Below are 23239 nucleotides of genomic sequence, written 5' to 3' on the forward strand. Positions count from 1 at the left end.
TGATTAATAACTACAGAAATAATTATTAATTGTTTCTGATAGTAACACTGATCTAAACAACCAGTAAAGCCCTACATAAAGAAAATGTATAGTCAGATAATACATTCAATCATTAAGTCTCCTCACATTCATTCTCTCTCAGGGGAGGGGTCTTTGTCTCCTCAGGTGTGAATCACATCAATATTCATGATCATCCACACCTCCTCGCATATGGCCTTTCTAACACTAAAAGTGTCTTACAAAAGTTAAATGACTATATTGTTTTGTATGAATGAGTGATCAGGATGGTTTCACATCATTTTTGTAGCAAAAACTCTAGGCTACAAGATCCAGTTCTCAAAAGTCTTGTGAACAAATGTTTAGTATGTGATATATGGCCTTATTTCAAAAACCATGCATAAATGTTATTTTCTCAGAAATACAAACATGTACATACATGTTGTTCACATATTATTGTAGTCCAGTTTTTGCTGAATACAGTGTTATCAGACTTTAGCCATTAATATGTTTTTAAGCAACTGAAAAAAGCACAAATGTCAAGGCATGTCAAAACTTCTCCAGGGCCCAAAACACCCTCAGACCAAGACAGACGTCTTTTTCAAACATTGGGTCAGTAGTTTTCCCATTACTTTATATTACTAATGTTAATACGTATGTCTAAAGATTGTGTTGATACATAATGCTACAGACCATTTTTTTGCCATATTTGCAGTGCGCTATGCTGTATGTGTGTGGTGTGAAACAGGCATTAGTGTGCGTGAGTGTGTACGTCTGTGAAAAGGAGTAGAGGGGGAAATGTACTCTTCCTCACAGGCACGCATGTGTGTGTATGTGTGCTGTTTGTCTTGTGGCTGGCAGGCCCCATGTGGCCATATATACAAGCAGGTGATGGAAGGGTCAGTGTGTCTGAGATGTACACATGTTCATGCTGCCACACCCACACAGACCCACACACGCACGTACACACACTCATACAGTATATCCTGTACAGTAGACAACAAATTCTCTTTCTTCCTCATCTGATCTGAACAAACCAATAATCTTTTGTCTGTGGATTGTATGTTTATGTTATTTTCTCTAACTTCTTGAAATTGGAGATTAAAATGTTCAAATCTATAAATTTCCTTTCCTGAGCTCTGTGTAAGGCTGCTACTCTTGCACTGGTTCCTCTGTCAGATCTACCATTGTATGAGTGATTATAATATATATGCTCAAGTATAGTCTGTCTGTCTGTAGGCTTTGTCCATCCAACCTAATGACTGTGTTCAAACAAGTTTAAAACGTTCTCTCCATCTTCCAATGTTAGAACAAACAGATAGTCCCAAACTCACGCCATTGGTTGGGCCAAAGTAATGACGTTTAGCCCAGTTAGGCCACACAAACAAACAAATTCCAATTCCGTTTTATGCCACTAGTGGAACAAAAATTACACACTTCACCTTCAAGTGTGGGCTCTGGCACCTTGTAGCCATGTGACTGTTTCTGCTCAGAAACAATTCACACTGTTTGTCTGGAATAAGAGACAATAAGCGAAGAACAAAAATGGAAGGCGGTCAGTCAGACAGTTGGATCAATAGCATCTCAGTAAGTGAACTTGTTCGAATCACATCCATTCATCTTTCTCCCTCTCTTACACACACACTTTCCATCCTGCTCTCCATCTGGAAATGGAGGCTGGCTGCAGGGCAGGGATCTGGGCAGCAGCATCAGACCATAGGAACAGGGCATCCCCACACACGCCCTTACAGCGGCGGGCAGCGTCTCTCATTGCGCATGATTCTTAACCAGTAACCCTCCCCACCAGTGCTAGAGGCACTCACATGGCCCCAGACTAGTGTTAGTGCCGCTCAATTGTATTAAGAGCAGAAATGAAAGCAGCGTGACCCTTCTTAAGTGCACAAGGCAGCTTTGTGCCGAGCGAGGCCAAGCGATCGAGCAGATGCATCAAAGGCAAATCCCCCTTGTGCATGGCGTGAGCAGACAGATAATGCTATTTACCTGAGTGATGGAGCTCGCCCAGCAACAAGACAAAGATGCACAATGTCTGAGTGGAGTGAAGCACTCAGGCCAAGTGAGAGAATGTGTGTGTGTTTTCTGTGAGAAGGCATGTGGAGGTGTACACGTAGGAAAGGATAATCACAAATGAGATCTGTTTAATATCTCAATTGTTTCTCCTAGACAGCAATGGGATTACAAGAAGAGCAAATTAAGATTTTGCTTATGCCTCCTGCTTCAGAGTTTCAGAAGCGATCTAAACAATCTCTTTGTTGAGATATCAAAGATTTGCAGAGATATCAAAGTTTAATTTGTTAATAACTCATGAAAACATTTCTCATGAAATTCTTCCAAGACCAAATTTCTGAGTTATGCTATCCAATTGGAATTTTATAACTCTAAACTCTTAGGCTTTGTTCACACTGCAGGAAAAATCAAAAAATGTTCTCAAATCCGATTTTTTTAGACTGACTTCAAGCTTCAGGTTATATGTGGAGAGATCTGATTTTTTTCTGTTCAGGCTGTAGTCGCTTTAGCTAGCACGCCCACATTAGTTGTCATAGTAATGATGCAAACTTGCATATATACACCATGCGTGAGAGTTTAATATTTGGAAGTATCCAAATATTAACATATTCTCCACAGAAAATGGGAGAGGTGGCATATACAATGTTTACTGCTGCTATGGTTTACAACTGTGCCGTTTTTGCCAGACACCCTGTATTTTATCCCATACAGGACGACTACTGTCCTATATTTTAGCGAAACATCTGGTATTGAAGCATAAAAGTCAACAACCCCTACAACCCTCAAATGACTGTAAAAATGAAAATGTAAACAACTTTACAGCTCAGATAACATGAGTTTTAACAGATTAATTAATGTAAGTGCTTTTATAAAATTAGAAGCTTAAAATTTCTGCTTTTAAACCCTCCAAAAATTGGCCCCATTCACTTCTGTGTGCCACAGATGAATGAATATCATATGGGTTTGGAACAACATGAGGGTGAGTACATTATGACAGAATTTTCATTTTTGTATAAACCAACACTTTAAGCCTCGTGAGCTAGGAAAGAGCAACCTCGGAGCAAATAAAAATGTCCTGTAAAAAAGTGGGGAGCACTTTGACCAATGAAAAAATTTGAGTTTTATGTGAGAAGGCATGTCAATTTGCAACAGTTGGCTTACTCTGCATGTAGTAATGCCTTTGACACCATCACACATTCAACATTTGGCACTAATAAATAAAATGTCAATATTTGCAGTGCACTGATTCCTACCTTGAAATCACAGATGCATGTCACCGTGTCCCCGATTCGCAGACACTCTCCGTCGAACTTGCACGTGTTTGTGTCACAAAGAAAAAGATCTGTATCCTGCTCTTCAAACCCTGTCAGGAAACATACACAAATAGATATAGACATACATGAATACATATTGTACAGCAGTGGTTATCAAATGGTTTTGCTTCAGTACCTAGTTTTTACACAGCACATCAGGTAGTGAGCCAACACAATGCCAAACCTATATTTAATGTAGGCTCTAATTTTCTTTTAACTTGAGTAGTTTTGTTAATGTTTTTTGAGAATAATGGCATGTCATGCAAACTTCCCTTGTTGGCATCTGCCCTGATTTGGCTAGCTTCTACCAAGTGACAGAAAAATATGCACTAAAATACTGTAGAGTCTGATTGGATATACAGTAAGTCTTTTGATGCAAACAACAAAAGTTAATACTGTGTGCCTATTTATTCTGCTAATACAAATGCACAATTAAATGGTAAGTTGCATTTTATTATTTGCATTTATCATTATTTTTCACTACTGTCACCCACCCTATCAGAACAGATCTGCTAAGAATATAGTAATCAACATTTCAAATGGTTAAAATGTCCATTTATATGCATAACCTCACTGTTATCCAAATGGACTGGAGGTGTGCTACTCAAACCTCCACTTAATAAAATATGGGTTTGTAAACAATGAAAATTATTATTTTTTTTTCATATATATATATATATATATATATATATATATATATATATATATATTGTAATGTTAACATAACTCGTTTTGGGGACACAATTTCAGGTTTGGTCTTAAAATTTCACAGTACCAGTTGGTTCAGAGGCTCTCGTTTTAGACCATAATGCTCGTTCAGACCTCTAAAATGGAACAAACTGTCTCACTATCTTACGCTATGGGTTCAGCATTTCAAAAACAATTTTTCCTTAAATGCACCAGTGGTCAGATCTGGCCACTCTGTTTTATTATAACTGAGTAAACACATCATCAGTGTGAAACAGCCTCACATAATTACTTCCTAAGGACAAAAGGTCTTTTGGTTCCAAACTCTGGATGACTGCACAGCGAACAACGGACACTCTGTTTACAAAAGCTGCTTTAAAAAAAGTAGATTATGTCCCTGGTTTGGGGTCACAACAGCCTGGGGTATGAAGCTTACAGACCTCTGTTGAGAGTGAGTGCAGGATGTCTTTTAATGCACTGAGGTTTTCTCCTGGTCTGTCATCAATAATGGCGAGTTCATGTAGACAGACGGTAGACAACAACCACACTATGGTATCGTTCATACAGTCAGTGTTTGGGATTGACAACCGTATTTACTCACAGGTGTGACTTTCTGATAGTTCTTTTCATACAACCGTTTACAGGAGCGCATCGAATAGGGATGGGAAACGAGAACCGGTTCTTATATGGAACTGATTCCATGAAAAAAAAAAGAAAAAGAAAATTCCATTAACAATTCTTGAACGTCCTTTTTTTAGATTAAACACTGTACTAAAATACACTGATAGTGCTTCTTGCTGCTATATAGCCTTGCTACTGAACCTACAGTGTGAAACAGTTCTTTTAAATCTACTGTACAGTGCGAAACGCATCACAACCGAGTGAGTTTTGAACAGTTGTCTTTAATGAGCTGGTGAATCAAAAACACTCAGGAGCAGTTACTGAATTAGACTACCTGACCTGTAAGTTATAACTTCTGTCATGACCAGCTCGTAATCAACCAAGAACTGTTACAATGAATAAGCAAATTTTCAGCAAACAAAATAAATTAAATAAAAATACACACTATGAAACCCTCTGACCATTATGTACAAGGACTTCATGCAGTACAGGATGAATGCATATTTCATAAGCTCCCCCATCTTCAAGTCAAAGAGCAGGATGGGCCGAGGACCCATGTCACACAGTGTAACGTTACAACATGGAACCTCAGCTTGTGTGAGATGATGTCTTTGGGTTCCCACTGTTTTTTTTTTTTTTTTGTTTTTTTTTGTGTATTTTTTTTAAGTATATTCAGTTTTCCTACCCTTGTGTAAAAAGTGCACCTACAGTAAGTGTACTGATCATATACTTAAAATCCTTAATTACATTTTTATAAAGTATATCTTCAGATGATTCAAATAAATGAATAGGATATAAGTATCATATAAAGGAATACACTTTCATTAACAGTACACCTTTAAAAAAGTACAAATTAGAAATGTCAGTTTAGGAATATTATTTTTAAAGTACATTTTAAATCGATGTATTTTTAATAATACTTTAGGATACTTAAAAGAAGTGCAATCAAATGAATTCACTGCCTAACAAACTAAAGTATATATAATTATCCTTGATTGTTATGTCATGTAGTTTGTTAATAGAAATTGTATTTAAAGTCAATGCATATGATGTTCTTCCCTTTCGAGAAATACACTTGCAGGACAGTATTTCATAACAATCTTAAGTGAACTTAAAAATTAGTTCTCATTTCACCAATGAGATCAGATTTCACTAGTTATGAACTTATATACTTCAATGAAACCAGTTTTGTGTGACATTTAAAGAGGAGAGTTGGAGACTGTGTTCTTTTATTCGCACTTAAAAATAAAGTTCTATTTGTAATCAGTGCATTAGGTATTCATGAACTAAACATGAGCAAATAATTGTATAAGTTAATTAATGTTAACTTATACAATTTCTAATATAATATATGTAGATGTATAAATTAACATTAACCAAGATTGACAAATGAGTGTCACTATTACATAAATCCAGCAAAGAACTTGGAATATGGAGTCTTTGTCTGGTAGGTTGGGCAGGATTGTTGGGATGATTCTGCTTTAGAGAAGCAATAAACTACAGCTGGAATAAAAACCTGTCAACTTTTAAACTTTTATGATCCACAGCAATTTCGCATTTGTAAGACAAGAAATCACCACTATAAAAATAAAAAATGAACGTAAACGCTTGTCAATTAAGATATGACTCACATAAAGACAAATTAAATGTGCCTCACTTAATGAGAAGAGGAAAGAGAAAAAAGAGACAGGAAGGGAGAGAGTTAGGAAGAGCACAGATGGACAGTATGATTTCTCTTGCTGAGATGGGACATGCATACAATTTAAATATTGTCCGATCAGTTGTGTCTTTCCGCGAGGTTCATCTTCCACAATGGTGCAGACTAGTTAGCTGAGACAAGTGTGTATCCATGTGTGTGTGAATGCTGTAAACAGAGAAGAGAGAGTGACAGAGAGAGTGAGGTGGCCCAGAGTGATATACAGCAGTGCTGAAACAAGACAAGCAGCCAAAGTCTGAGGATAAGTCATTCTGTATGGAATGATAATGACAGACAGAAGTAGACAGAGAGAGCAGTAAAAAAGGAAGATAGATAACCCACAACATATGACACTCCAATGCAAACACAATAGAGAATTTTAGTGAACTGCAATATATATATATATATTGTCTCCCGTAAAAATATCATTAACAAGATAACTTTCCTTGAGAAGCAAAAATGCATTCTTGAATTGTAAAACAAGTAGTTTCAGTCCTTTATTCTGAGTGGACATGCAGCATTCCAAGAATGCTGATTTTTAGACCACATCCACACTAATATGTTTTTGCTTGAAAATCCATTGACGTTGCTTTGTTTACGCCTCTCTTCCACACTAGAACAGCATTTTCCTCCCCAGAAAACACAGACATTTAGTGCATACATTCGAAAACTCTGACGTTAGGAAACAGAAAGTTTCAAATAGGCATGTGACGGTATTCGGCAATACGGTATATCACAGTAATTAACATGCACGATATTGTTATCGTGGACATTATACCGTAAATAATTCTAGATAACATTTCAGCCAAATTGTTTTGATTTTTCTGATCCCTCAACAAATCAAGATTTGCAACACTGCGTGTATGCGGCATAAATGACACATGCACACTCTGATGTAAACAAAATTAACATGGACAAGAAGCTTGGCTGAAGGAGGAACATAGCCGACCCTTTATCTGCCTTCTAAAAGGTTTAAGTCAAAAATGTGGAAGTATTTGGGTTTCATAAAAATGCAGAGTCATTATTGGTCGAAGATGGTTTCTCTTAGTATAAAACATGTGGCAGAAAAGTGTCAGCGAAACATGGGAACACCTCCTACATGTTTACTGATCTGCGGGACAATCATCCTGTGTAATTCAGCGAGATAAAGGTAAGTTGTGCCAGTTCTGCTCATTTTTCCAAGCTGTTTTTGAAAACTGTCAGACATCACTCTAAGAGACAACTAGCTAAGTGACAACTAAGAAGACTAAAAAAAGAACTGTTGTTGCCATTTGCAGATAATGTGTAGCTTGCTTTCAAGTGGCCAAAGAGTAGTTCGCTAAAACTCCACTAGCCACACAGTAACGTTTGGGACTTGACAGCGAACAACTAAAATACAGTTGTAAACAGCTAATGCTAAGTCCTGTAAATAATAATGTCAATGTGGTACCATGATGATTTTAATATTAAGCTCAAGTTAGAACGCAACGCAAACGTATGTGTTCATACAGTGTGAGTGAATTTGAGGTTATTAAATTTGTAGCTATAAGCACATATATTAGCAACTGTCTTGCTATCCAGAGAAAAAAAACAAACAAACATGCATACTACTGTTGTAGCCAATTAGTTGTTCAATTAGTTTTTCAAATGTTCAGGGTTCTTTTCAAAGTTCTTTGTCATCTGTTAATTTAAAAAAATGTGGGATTTAAAAAAGTAATTAAATGTGTTTATTAAGAGAACAACAATAAAGTTTGTTTATCTTTCAACCCATTTTGTAATGTAATTCAATACCATGATAATACTGTATACCATGATAAAAGCTTCAACAATTATCGTCGTGTGAAAATGTTAAACCGTCACATTCAAATGAAAACATATTAGTGTGGATGTGGCCTTGGAATTACAGCACTGGGATGCTTCACTCTTTTTACTGTTTGACTCCACTTGTCTGTGTTTGCGGTGTCCCAGACAGGCTGTACGTTTGTGCGTTGCTTGGTGGCATGCAACAGCTAGCCATATTGTGTCTACAATGAATGTAAGTTACAAACAAAAACACAAATGATAAGAAAATTAAATGTAGCAATAACACACGAGCAAGAAGGTGTTGTACTGATATTACAACAGCACAAATTTGTGCGTGATGTTGTTTTAAGAGTCATATTATCTTGCACGATTTTGCTTCTCAGCTATATTTATCTTGTTGTAATGATGTTTAGATATTTTTACTGGAAAGCAAAACAAAAATAACAATGAAGAAAATGATTTTTTCGCAGTGCAGGAGCTGTGGAACTCAACACTCCAGTGCTGGAGTCACTTCCATTTCCATTCATCACAGTCAGGGAATTCAATGCTACACCTAAAAAAACGGTTCTCAGCTATGTGAGGCTGAATTTGTTCCGTGAGCTGTATAACTGAATTTACTGTAGGGAAATGGTAACAACACATCACACAGGAAGTGGCACAGGAAGTATGGTGACATGAAACAGATCTGAAAACATACCAAAGGTGACACTAGACACATCAGAACATTTGCTAACAAACAACACATAACAAGAAATCTACACTTGCCTATGTTGAGCTAATGAACTGCGGGCAAAGTTCCTTTGAACTAAAACATCTGCTAAATTAATACATGAATATGCAAATTGATGAGCATCATACCCCACAGGGTGCAAAAGCTACCAAGCATCTGCAGCAGTATTTCATAAAGCTCACACTAATGTGTTATTACTGCCAGACGGTTCTTGTATTCTTGAACTAGTACATTACACAGTGTAATGAGCAATAGTTTGGGTGGGGGTGGGAATGCAATCAAATATTTCTGTTGTACTTCAACATCACTTTAAAACATACAATAAGTGTGAAATGCCATGCAAATGGTCTTTTGTGGCTATTTAGTCCATGTCTATTGGCTTTGAAGCCATCTATATGCTAGTATACTTCTCAAAGTTCACCAAATTAATCTTTAGCAGATATATGCATTTACAATTTACAGTCTTTCTTTTCCAGGAAAACAGACTCATCTTGCACTACACCGATTTTTGTCCGATCAAATACTTTCTAGAATAGAATGGCCCTCCCCATAATACCACCTGAAACCGACTTGCAAATAGTAAATCATGGATTATGGCTGTGGCAGTACCAAAGCTATCATCTAAAAAGATATGAGCTCTTCAATATGCCTCAACCAAACTTCCTGTTTACCAGCAACACATGAAAGAAAACTTCTCCTTGAGCAATTTCAAGGGGTCTTTAAGAGAACGTTTTACAGAATCAGATGGGAGATTTAAAAAGATAATGCCAAGTGGCTACACACGACTCAAGCTCATCTCCTTTGATGTTTTGAGTCGGCGACTGGTCTGCGACAAGAAGTCTTAGATCTCACAATGAGTGGTCTTGTTGTGTGCGCACTTCTGCGACATGCTGTGACTAGTCCCACAAGCTAGAACAGTTTTCAAAACAGCTTGAAATCTAGACGTCTTTTCATCAGGTGTGAGCACTGTCCTGACATGTGAGAGACCGTTATGAGCCAAAAAACAATTAAATATAGATTGAGCGCAAGAGAAGGGCAAGGTATTAGGAAGCAGAGACCTAAAATATTTTAGAAATATATATTATAAATTATTCTCCCTAACCGCTGTCTTTATTATTTTCAGCTGTTGTTATTATTTATTTCCTTTGCAAATTAGCGCAAATAAGTGTACAAATGGGGGTGAGCCGTTCTTTCATGTTTGTTGAAATAGTAGAGTAAGGTATTGGGTATCAGGAGACAAAAATAATAATATAATAAAATAAAACATGACCTACATCTCCCTACTCACTGTATTTATTATTTGCAGCTTTTAAAAAAATAATTGTTCCTTTGCAAATGGTGCCAATAAGCGCAAAAACGGGTGAGAACCCTTCTTTCATGTTTGTTGATGTTATCAAGAATAAACTGCGTGAGTTTGTGAATGAATTTCATTATCTTCATTTTAAGATGCATTTTGAGTGATCTGTTTGAAACAGGACTATGCAAAGGGCAGCTGTAATGGCCGGTTTTTTGCCGGTTATGTGCGGATTTAAAGGGAAATTAGCGTTAGATCAGAAAATTTAAAAAAGCGAATGCATGAACGTGTACAATAGGGACACAGATATGAGGAGCATGCACATTAGAGCTCAGTTACAGGTACTACACTAAAATAACTCAGAATTATGCTCTAAACGTCATGTTTGCAAATAATTAAGAGAAATTGTGTGCTGGTTTTTAGTGCTTTCATGTCGTTTACTTTTTTCTGCTTTATTGTCATTTTGTAATACATAGATGTAATGATTGCTGTATGTCCTCATGAAATCAGAGACTCTCTCCTTGAAATCCGAACACAAGTGGTCAAAAGAGACGACCAGGTGTAGTGGTGATGTATCTCGCTTGTACATTTGTGATTGGATCACCCAAAGCACGTATTAATACCAGTGTACACGTGGCCTCAGTCGGGACGCGTGGTCGTGTGGTTGAGACACTACAGTCCTGCATTGTGCGCACCAGCACAACGAAAAACAAGACTGTGAGTAGCAGAGTGCTGAAGGCAAGTCGTGTAGTGTACGCTTGGCTTAAGTAAACTGCAGGGTATCTACAGCTGAAAAATGGGGAAAAATACCTTATTATTCATAAATAGTTTTTAGTTATTTTGGATGCTAGTAAATATTTTTTAACATTTATCTAAAGTACATCTTGTTTGTCAAAGATTAAAATCTCATAAAATGTGCACAAAATATTGCAATAGGGTATTGTAACGTATTTGTGTGTTCTTGTTTCATGTTTAGATTCATGTTCGTGTTTTCAGGTCTTTAATTGTGAAATTAGTTCACTTCCTTGCCTAGTCATGTGATATCCTGTTTCTCTCATGTTCATGTGTCTTGTTCTCACTAGTTTATTGTCTTGTTAACTTGTTATCAGTCTTGTCTTGTTATTGGTTGTCATTGTCATGTGTTTGACCATGTCCTTGTATTTAAGCCCTCATGTTTTCTCTAGTCCTTGGTTGAGTATTGTAGGTGTAACATTGTGGTCAAGTCAAGTCAAGTCAAGTCAAGTCAAGTCAAGTCACGTCACTTTGGATAAACTGTTTCATGTTTGGATACCAGCACTGGAAATAAAACTGCACTTGGGTTCAACACTTCATCATTTTCTTTGTCTTGTCCTGTCTTCAGCCAGCCTGCCCGAATGTTACAGAATACTCGAACCGCAACTATGAACCCAGCAGTTAAACTGATGCGTCTTTGTCTGGAAAATAAACCCATTGAGGACTATGTTCAGGACTTTTGTGAGCATTGTCAGTTGGTGGACTTGGGTGAGGCTTCTGTTAAACACTCTTTCCATAGTAGCTTGGATGAGCCACTATATTCTTTATTGCCTGGAGGCTTTATTAATTTAACTCTGATTCAATACATTGATTTTGCTCTACAATTGAGCGGATTGTCTTTCACTGTAGGAGTAGCTGGTGAGGAACCCCGTGCTCCTACAGTGGCCACCTCAAAGATCCCCGCCATGGCCGCCACGCCTGAGTTCCCCGCCATGGCCGCCACGCCTGAGTTCCCCGCCATGGCCGCCACACCTGAGTTCCCCGCCATGGTCACCACGGTCAAAAAGCCAGCACCCACGCCTGCCATGGTCGACGAGCCAGTGCCTGAAGCCTCCTCGACCGTCCAGAAGAGGAGGAGAAGGGCTCCAGTTCCCCAGTCGCTGCCTGCGCTCACGGCCATGGAGGCCGTTCCCCAGTTGCTGCCAGCTTCTGGCCATGGAGGCTGTCGACGAGCCTGTCCAGTTCCCTAAGCCTGTCCAGTTCCCCGAGACTGTCTGGTCCCCTGTGACCATCGACAATCCTGTCCAGTCCCCAGCAACTGTCGACCAGTCCGTAGCTCAGTCCAGTAGTCAGCACCTGTCAGACACAAGCTACCAGTCTGTTCAGTACCCAACGGCCACCCACTTCCAGTATGACCCCTGTCCAGTGGCTCCACGCCCTTTCTCGGCAGGCCATGCTCCACGCCCTTTCTCGGCAGGCCATGCTCCACGCCCTTTCTCGCCAAACCATGCCTCCCCAAACCAACCGCCGGCTCCGCCCTCTGCTCCGCCATGGTCTCCAGCACCCTCTGGCCCCCGCGGTCTCTAGCCCCTTCAGGTCTCCTGATTTCCTTGCCTCACAGCCCATGTCTGCCCCTGCCCCAAGGTCCAGGTCCACCACTGCCCCCAGGCCTGCCTTGGCTGATAGCTCCCTGTTGAACTCTTGTCATGTTTTGTTGGGCATTTGTTGTTGGGCATCGGGAGCCACCCCTTGTAGGGGGGGGATATGCTAGTGTTCATGTTTTCAAGTCTTTTATTGTGAAATTAGTTCAATTCCTTGTCTAGTCATGTGATATCCTGTTTCCCTCATGTTCATGTGTCTTGTTCTCATTGGTTTATTGTCTTGTTTACTTGTTATCAGTCTTGTCTTTTCATTGGTTCATGTTTTATTAGTCTTGTTACTAGTTTAGTCTTGTTATTGGTTGTCATTGTCATGTGTTTGCCCATGTCCTTGTATTTAAGCCCTCATGTTCTCTCTAGTCCTTAGTTGAGTATTGTAGGTGTAACATCGTGCTGTTGTTTGTAATATTATTGTCAAGTCAAGGTTTTGTTTTACTTTGGATATAGTGTTTCATGTTTGGAAACCAGCACTGGAAATAAAGCTGCACTTGGGTTCTACACTTCATCATCGTCTCGTCCTGTCTTCAGCCAGCCTGTGCACGTTACAGGTATGCACTTTACACAACTAATCAAGACTATGTGCGTCAATTATAAGAAAATTCTCCTCCCCAACTGATCTTGAAATTCCTTTCTCTCACAAATGCATTTACATGATTACATGTGAAGTTGGCATGTTGCTACTGAAAGTACTAGTGGGCATGGGCCCCATTGAGTTGCTGACAAGTGCCACTTCCCATTAGACATTTTTGCATCAGTTCAACTATATTTACCTTTTCCTGTGGCATGACTGATAGAACGTTGTGTCTGCAGTGTGGGTGACCTGGGTTTTCATTTTGCGTTGAACCAGGAAGGTTTGCATAATAAATGATGAGTGTGATTCTGAGCAGTTCCATTTTTCCTCTAAGATTACATTTTACTCCATGGACTGTTATAAATTTGGGGTAGGCTTAAAAAAATATGCATTCCTCTTCAACGTATTACATAATATACAGCTAAAAACAACTCGCTTTTGTGCAACACATAGTCAGGGTAAGTTATGTATGTCAATTACAAGATCATTCTTATCTCCACAATCCTTAAATTCCTTTCTCAAACAAACTCAAACACATCGGTAGGTCAAAGTTTGACAACACCACCATCAACAACAACAAAAATAAATGGATTGCACAGTACCTGGGGAAACTTGGGCTCCAATCAATTCTGCAGACAAAGTTGGAGTTAAACAATTCGATTAACTTTTTAAAAGCTTGCTAGATGGGCTCCTGCTTCACATCAAATATGTCTAGTCCACTGCTCCACACTTTCTTTTTGACATTTAATTGGCTGTTGTTTATTGCTGTTCTTTTGCTTGTCAGAGAATTGCGTACCTCTGTAGACTGGTCGGCTGGATATCAAACAAATTTGAAATTTAAATTAGTATCAGCAACTAGTTGGAGCATGTCTCACAAGTGCGCACATGAAGAGCGTCGGTGACGAGCAGATGCTACGACTTAGCTCTAATCTGTTTATTTTTTTTATTTTTTATTTTTTTGCAGTACAACTTTTTAGCTCTGCTACAAATAGTACCTGCAATACAGTTTCCCATACAGTGAAATCTCAGTATTTCAGTAGCTGTCACACACCTCCTAGGCTCAGTCACTACAGGTTTTCCTGTTGATGCATTTGTTACCAACATGGCTAGCATGTAAGTGAGCTCTGCCCTGTCTCTCATAACAGATGGTCCAGTAAGAATAGCCTGGCCATTAGTGCAGTATTTATATACTCATCATTAATCTAAGAGTGCTTTGGCTTTCATTTTCAAAAATAGACAAGTAGGAACAGAACTCAAGTTAAATGAAGGATGCAGGCTTTGTCTGTGACTTGGGCATTTTGGAGGTACCCTTGGAATATCTGTATGTTTGTGTGCACAAGGTTAATAAGGACTGAACCTCACACCTTCTGGCACACCTGTGGAGGACCGACCCAAAGCCCCTGGGAGACGAGCTCACTTTCACTGCCATATGGCAGCATGTGGCAGTTGCCAAAGTACTGATCAAATGCACAGTGTTTCCTGTCTGTCTCATGTAGCCAGACGAATCACATTCACTCAAGATTTTATCTGGAGAATCACGTCACAATGTGAGTCTGGACGGTAGAGTGCACGTGCTGACAAAGATCCACATATTAATATCTGAAACATTTCAAGGACATGCCTCCTTTCCTGGAATGTAAAATAAATTCTATTGCATCTGCCAATTTAACAAATTAGGGAGCCCACACAAATACCATAAATTTAAGAGTAGAACAACCTTTTACCCTTTTGGGAATGCATGGAATGGGGGAAAACATTGCTTGAGAAATTGACTAAGATGGAACTGAGGTATTTTGCCACATCTTATTCATGTTGTTTCACTCATTTCTGCTTTAAAAAGTCTCTGTTGAAAACAAAAGTAAAACAAATCTTGTCCAAACCCTGAATCTACCTATGTGGTACAATGGTCAGAATCTACACACAGGTAGTTGACATGAAATATTTTAGGGAAGTTGACGTCATGCTATACTCCATCTAAAACTGTTCTACACAATTTGTTTTTTTTAAATTCTTGTATAATTATTATACATGGAGTTTTATGACTCAAAACTACTTCAAAACTACTTGAAATATTTGTACTTTTAAAAATTAATTTGTCACACCACAGTGTAATTTTAAAATGAACTAAAGGTGAAAGCAAAATGTGTTTATAAATGGTGATAAGCTTCAAATAAATAATAAAATATAAAATATACTAGGACTGTTGCTCGATTAAATGTTTTATTTATTTATTTATTTATTTTTAATGAAAAATATCAAGTTAAATTGGTCTGAAACATTGAAGACTTTAAAACTTGATACCGCTGCATTCTGCTCAGTCAAGCTGTCTTTGATCAACTGTCAATTTGTTGACTGTACAATTGCTTGTTGCCTGTACAGCTGTTGAGCGTTGCCTGTACACCCTTACTGCCCCCTGTCCCCTTAATTACTGCCCCCTGTTGACTGAGACTCGCAAAAGTGGTCCTTCAAGCTTGAATTGCTTACTTGGTAAGAAAATTATTTAAGGATGTGATTAATTGCGGTAATTTTTACGCGTTATTTCTTTCACTTAATCACACTGAATTAGTGCGTTAAATTGACATCCTTGAAATATAAACTTCCCTTATACATTCTCATACTTTAAGATAAAATCTCAATGTTGATAAAAATAAAGTTCATGGACATGTTATATGTCAGCTGCCTGTGCGCAAAATGCTTTACACATCTCTAACCCCTTGAATGTTAATTTCTTACATATTATCATGCTCTCAGCTATCAACAGAGTGCTGTATTCTCAACTAAGTTTAACACATTTTACCATATTTAAATCCAATCAGCACAGAAATCTCCAGCAAAAAAAAAGTCCTTTCAACTGCACAAAAGCCACACAGCGATGTCCCCTCACAAAGTGTGACTGTCATAAAGTACAGCTAAATCAATGACTGAAAAAAAAAAAAAAACCTTTCATAAGATATTTCTTCATATTCAAAATATGCTGAAGATCACAGTTGTTTATTTTCTTATTTTTAAAGCTTTTCCGAGCGCTTATGTCAAATAGCCTTTTTACTATGCATAGCATGAGCTGTTGAGGATAATGTTACACAATTTAAGTGATAAGTATGTTTTTTTGTTTTTTTTTAAAGCTTAAAAAAATTCCATCTTATCGAATAAAGACTTTTGTCCAAATAACAAAATTCTTACTGAAGTGAATGCCCAATACATTCACTCTTGGCTTCTGAGGACAATCTTTAACATACAATATAGTGTCTTAATGGCCAATGGCTACTTGTGCATTTGCATTTTTGAGTGCAAACTCAGTTTTAACTTGGAAAAAGTGCATGCATTAAACATGCCACAGCAATAGACCTTATGCTGCGTTCCATTCAACTCGTAAAATGTCAGATTTTCCATCTACTAGGAAAAGTGCAATGGAACGCCACTTGAAGTGGGAATTCCAACTAGGAAACTCGTGCGGAAATGTTCAACTTTGATTTCGCTGAGATGCAGATGTGTGATGTCACACAGACATGTCGGCACTCAGGGAGACATACATATAAGTGAAACATTTATTAAGAAATATTGATAAATGAGTCAAAGTTCCTACATTACATGATATTAAGCGTGTTTAACAAACGCCCACAGAAACATGTGTATAAAACATGGTATATTATGCTCTTTTTTGATAATCGTACACCTGTAGCACAAATGCTGGCATTGCAGAATTGTTTATCAGTTGGGTTGCTAGGAGACGTTTCTGGTTACAGTCAAACACCTGCTAAGCTAACGGGAGTGTTGTAGTTTTGTTTCCTTACACGTCACCTTCCGTGCATCTGGCAAAGGAATGCCTTTATGGGCTGAGATCGGAGATATCAAGCAGGAATATCCCACATCCGACTTGAATGGAACACAGCGTTAGTCAGATTAGACGGCATTTTTAATTCAATGTGGATCTCTAAATATTCAGTTCTGTCTGTATGCAGTTCACAATTGTTTCTGTTTTATTAACCAAATTTATGTTCTCTTTTAACTTTAAGCATGCAAAGGAATGTGTGATTCAAATATAAATTTTTTAAGAAATTAAAAGCTTCCTTACTTTACTATTTGTCTGGCTAATCAATAACAACAACAACATCCTGCATTCCATCTGGAAAAAGTTGTTTGTTGTGCATGGGGATCATTCTTCAAACATTCAATTTGATGTTTGTTTCTGTGCAGCTGGCCATGCCAGCTCCATCCAAATTTCTGCTCAGTGTTCTACTGTATATCTTTTGCACCCTTAGGGTAAAACCGCATAATGCATTCTGTTGTCAAATCATGGATATACGTCAAATATTTCTATTGCATTTGTAAAACAAGAGTGGTTTTGGGCCTAAATAGGTTTAGGTCAAAGTGAGTATCATATAGCACACTGATGCTCCAAAAGTCTGTGACCACATTGAAAATCTAGGATTCTTTTTTTTCTTTCATTTCAACCAGGAAATGAACGGAAAATTTTAGGATTTTAAACAATTTAATATAAAAACAAAACAGTTATGAATTAAATTAAGAAGAAATATGAAATATTCTGAGCTATTTCTAGGTCTCTAATGTAATAAGCACATTTGTGAGATTAACCATGTTAACTCCACTGTACAAAAGGTCATGTTTCCTTGCTTCCACTGAAGTACACAAGATGCTCTTTAACATTCTCAAATCATGCTGGGATAACATGGCTCATTAGGTTTTGCACAAACCAGAGTCCATGCCAGCTCGAGCATGCTGTCATTAAAGCTAAATGGTGCATACCACATACTAAGAAATTTTGAAATTCTTGTAAATATTTCAATTCAACTTTTCACTCAAATTGTTGAGCTGATAATATAGGTTAATTTGCAATAAAAAAAAATAAAATAAAATAAAAAATAGAAGCATTTTCATTAATGGTATCAAACTTTTGGACCCCACTGTATGAAGATGGTATTATTATTCTTTTTTAAATCAATGCTCTTGAAGTCTGAAGCTTGTGTTTATACATGTGTATCGTTAATATATATTGTTAATATATTTCTATGTGCCCGTTTACATTTACATTTGTGTGTTGGGTTTGTATGTTCAAATGTGTGAGCATGTTACCACTGCCCTCCTTCAATGTTCAGCAACTGAAGAACAGAGGAAATAATGTTCTGAATGAAAAACAGAAACATCTGCCATCATGCATATTTAAACACAGTGCTCTTCCTAACCACTCAGCTTTATGAGTGTGCACTCAGGGCTATGTCTCAGATTACTGTCCTTTATTTCTCCTGCTCACCTCCAGGTACACAACTCACACTTTACCATTCAATACCAACTCGTTCATTCTCCCTCAATGGCATAATAATTATCACCAACACTCTTGCGTTAGCCATTCAATTAGCCCTGCAACATCGTCCTGGTGGCAAATATTAGTCATGCCTCCTCTGAGCCTATTAATGATGGCAGGAAAGAGAAAAAAAGACAAGAGAACTGGCACTTTCCACAAAATAGGGCACAAAATACAGTCTAAAACGCTTTTAAAAAATCTTTTTTAACCTTCAAAAAATGTTGATCGTCAACTCTTATATGCACTATTTTATTTTCTATTTATTTAATGTGAGGTTTGCAACTTTTACAACACTGTTACCAGAATTTGGGACATGTCTAAAGAAAATACAGTTTAAAACAATGATTTAGGCAAATAGGCTAAATCTGGGAGGGAAAAAACTATGGGAAAACAGGGTTGCATATTTAGCCTAAATTAAGCTATCACTCATTAGGGGCAAGATAGTTTGGGACCAAAGGTGGATTTGAAGCTATTTATAAACTTATATGTCCTACTGTAAAAAAATTTAAAAAAACTTTGATAGCAGGGTTGAATGGTTGAGGACATAGCTAAATATTAAGTTTTGCAAATTAAAATTAGTAAATAGGTTTTTTTTTTTCCTGCAATAAATTGAATCTAACTTATCTAACATATCTAATTGTTCTCACAACAAAAAAAAAAAAACATGGGATTTGTGCCTCAAGTGTATTTGTGGAAAGTGCCAATTGTCTTCTACCTTGTTTTTCTTGATTAAGTAGTGGCATTCTTCCTGTACTTTATTGGATTAAATCTCAATGATGGCATTAAAGTCGGGATAAAACAGAGAGAACTGAACGGAAACCCAAAATAGGGCACCACAACTTCCTCATTAGCCCAGGAGCTCAGACAAGCTTTCCCAGAAGACCTTTCCTTCTCACATATTTTTTTTTCTCTCTCTCTCTCTCTCTCTCTCTCACACACACACACACACACACTACACTCAAAATAGGCTCTGGTGTACAGAATATCTGAGGAATAAAAAAAAAAGAGCTGAGGTGGATTAGACTAACCCCTGTGGTCTTTCACAGTCTGAAGGAGAGAAAATCTTGAGAGGTGGATGCTCTCTGCCTGCATTAAAATGAAGCTGCTAGCATCACTCTCAGACCACATTTATATGCACAAAAGTTCCAATATCAGTCAGAATTTGGTCATATTCCAGTTATGCAAGCATCATCTGATTGCAATAGATTAAACCAAAAATACAAATCTGAATAAAACAGCTGGCATATGCCTGTATTAATCTGAATATTAAGTCATGTAAACACCTTATTCAGAATATCCACCATAACTGAACATTCATTTATATCTGCGCATGTTCAAACAAAGGTAATTCTGGATGATATTAGATACAGACAGTTATTAAAAATGTCAAGTTACAGAAAAGAAACCAATTTTTAAAGCGAGGAGACTTTTTATGAACATTTTACAAATATTCAAATACATGTCATGGCGTAAATTTGTAAAAGTCTCATGAATGACATTTTGCAATTCATTGCACTCGTGTGTGTTATTGCAATGGATATGAATGAGAATTAATTGCGAGGTGGTTAAATTACCTCCCAAAATTACTAAAAAGCAGTGTAACAAATGGCAACACCGAGCATCCCAATATTTCCAGAAAAGAATAGCAGGAAAAGAATGCTTATTTTTAATTTAATCGGAATATGCTGATTACACACCAATGCTCCAATAGCTCTGGAGCATGTAAACATCTTTTTCAAAATAAATCAAGAAAATGGACCTTAATCGGAAAATGACATGCATGTAAACGTGGTCTGGGAGAGTCAAGCAAGCATTTATTGGTCATTATATACATTCAAACCATCAATGTATTACCTCCCTGTGGCTCTCAGTAGTTGACCAGCTGGCATACTATCCTAAACCTGGGTGCATGACTGTGTCAGGTTGCCAATGAGAGAAATAGTCCACTCCAATATTGAAATATAGTCAAACCAGCCATCTGGCACCTTATCTATCTGACAGCTTATTTTATCAAGCCTTGCTTTCAACACGTGTGACAGCACTGTAGAGGGGTAACACGATGGGGGGAATCGATAAGACGAAGCACAACAGGTCAATAGCTGTACAGTCTAACGATATACGATTTTCTTTATTTAATTAGCCTCTATTACCTTACTGACTTGTCCTAATACGGAATAAGCTGTTTTAGGAAGGACATTCAACGCTGAATCAACTCGCAGGACCCACGTAGGTCTGCGCAACAGATACAGTACATTTCTTGCATACGATTGTACCTTAAAGCTATTTAAAGAAACAACATAATTACACAGCGGGGTCCTTTGTTACCAAAGTGTCTCTGACAAGCGCTCCCTCTCAGTGCTACATTTATCCCACTGATACATTGTAAAGCAGCACCAGAGCACCAGATGTAGTTCTTTTGGGCCAGATATGCATAAGTGGTTATAGATCTGGGAACTTCAATGGTGCAGGTTCAGATGCCACATGGGGTGATCCATGGCTTATCAACATTGTGCCCTTGATAAAGACCCTTAACCCCAGGTTGCTCTAGGGCTTTTATTCAAATTACTCAATTACTAATTAGTAACCTGATCCATAACGGAAAAGCTTGCCACAACATAAGACGCGCAAAGGCACGGGCGTTAAGGAGAGTTAAGGAGCAGCGCATTCACGTCTCTTACCGGAGCAGTTCCACCCGGTGGGTGTTTGACAGTCGCTCAGCGAAGAGGGGAAAGCGCAAAGTTGTTTCAGTGGTAATACACAAAAAAAGCAATAGGTCGTAATTAAAACTAGATGTGTCCATTTCCCCTGCAGCGGTCTCCGTGTCTGTCGCACCTCCGCGCAAAGAGCCATCTCAGTTCACTGGGAATGACACGGGGCGCAGAGCGCAGACATGAACCGAGGGATTCGATCCCACGATGGGCTCAGGCGACACAGATCTCAGCCGCGGAGCAGTGATACACATCTTCCGGCCAATGCTGCGATGAGCCCCATGTATATGTGCTCTGACACCGATGCGGTTGGACTGTCTTGACAAGTGAAGTGTCAGTAATGAAACTCAACGCGGAGATGAAAAGATATGCATATCCAAGCATGGACCTAAAAAGGCTGTCCGGATCTACTAGTTGATCATCTTCTCACTCCATTCTGGTAAAATAATGCTAAAACGCAGGCTTAAGTATCTCTCTCTCTCTCTCTCTCTCTCAGCTCCGTCTGAGAGTGTCTTGTTCCGCTGGTCTCTGACTCTTACTGTGAGGATGATGGTGATGATGAAGGTAAGAGGTGGGTACACACTTCTCTAACGGCGCGGATTGGCTGTAGAGGGTGCGCTGTCAACATACCCTATGCCGGGTACAGAGCCATGGATTACAGCATCGCAGGCAGAGATCAATAGTGCAAGTGAGACTTCCTACCCTCGTAAAGGCGCAATCAAAAAAATAAATAAAAAATAAAAAAAGGCTAGTCAGTATCAGTTTTGTCACAAAAATAGGCTGCAACTGAATCAGACTTGAAAGTGAAGCTTGATTCCTGACGATCATCAGACAGCACCGGTTCCAGTCTCAAAAAGTAATGATGCATACACGCGTTTTGTTTTTCCACCCCGTGTACCCTATGTGCAGCGGGTGTCTGCGGCGAACAGACTGTCTCTTGTTGCATTCCGATCTGCGTCACACAAACTTTCAAGCCTCTAACATTTAAATTAATAACCGCTCGCGCGCTTCGCTGCGTTTAATTTTAGGAGCTCGTGGAGAGTGAAGCGATGCGTCATGAATTATTATCTGACCGTCAGCGTGAGAACACTTCATAAGCAGAGCTCACGCTAATCACAACTCTCCTGTCACACCCAATTGGTGTTTGCTCAAGTTAAGGGCACACACATGATTCCCGTTAACATCCCTTAGGCATGACAGCCCTACTCTGATGATGCATCATTTGATGGCCACTGAGGAAATTATATATAGGCTATATTTTATTATTATTATTATTATCACATTGCACATACAGCAGCAATCAACAAAATAATGTACTGAATACAACAAATATCACAAACAGCATCACAAATAAAATACAGCAAGACAAGAGAAAGAGAGAGAAACATACATTGTTTAACGCCTGTTTAACATAGCCTGGTTATAATCAGGTAAAGCATAAAGTCATAAAGAGTTTTGTCTTGTTGCAATGATTAGGCCAAATCTGACTAATTTAAGGGCCCAAACATACTTCACGCAAGTACACAAACGCAGACGCGAGCACTTCACCAACGCATGGCCAATGAAAAATGTTTTGTTTAATCTAACTTGTTCGGCAAGACTCTCCTTAATTTGGTTCTCCGCCATGACAGTTGTTGATTGAAAAAAGAAAATCCGCAGTGGAGCCCCTTGCGGCAACGCTGAGAATACAGTGCGTACTTGCGTTAGGTTATGACACATTTCACAATGCAGCAACACGTGAAATCGAGTTTGCGTAGCAAGATGCGTCTACGTTCACGTACTTGCATACTGTATGTTTGGTCTTAAGTCTGCTCACTCAACACAGTATAGTTTAATTTGCATTGACTAAGCCTACATTTTATGATGAAAATCTTTTTGGTCAGAATAAAACTGTCTTTCTTTACTTTCTGATAAAGACTGGGCTTTTTAGTTCCAGTGGAGCAAAGGATGTGTGTAATTGATGCTTTATATATGCATTGCATCATTCTCAAGCTGCAACAAATGTAGTTGTAGGAAATGTTTATTTTTTTATTTTTTTGACAAGCTTTAGCGCTTTTCACCAATAGTGCTCACAATACAATCAACATTCATAATTTAAATATTAT

The 23239-nt window shown here is 38.3% G+C and overlaps 1 protein-coding gene across 1 annotated transcript in view; it reads right to left on the reverse strand.

The window, feature by feature from the left end:
* LOC127449162 (tomoregulin-2-like) overlaps positions 1–22056 on the reverse strand; it is a 100017-nt gene extending 77961 nt beyond the window's left edge. Inside the window, exons 1-2 of the mRNA XM_051712398.1 lie at positions 21105–22056; positions 3276–3385 (exon numbers count right to left, since the gene is read on the reverse strand). Coding sequence (XP_051568358.1) covers positions 3276–3385; positions 21105–21276 — 282 coding nt within the window. The 5' untranslated portion in view covers positions 21277–22056. The remainder of the gene's footprint in view (positions 1–3275; positions 3386–21104) is intronic.
* Positions 22057–23239: the final 1183 nt, after the last annotated feature.

Source organism: Myxocyprinus asiaticus, chromosome 12 (assembly GCF_019703515.2).
Source record: "Myxocyprinus asiaticus isolate MX2 ecotype Aquarium Trade chromosome 12, UBuf_Myxa_2, whole genome shotgun sequence".
Classification (NCBI taxonomy): Eukaryota; Metazoa; Chordata; class Actinopteri; order Cypriniformes; family Catostomidae; genus Myxocyprinus; species Myxocyprinus asiaticus.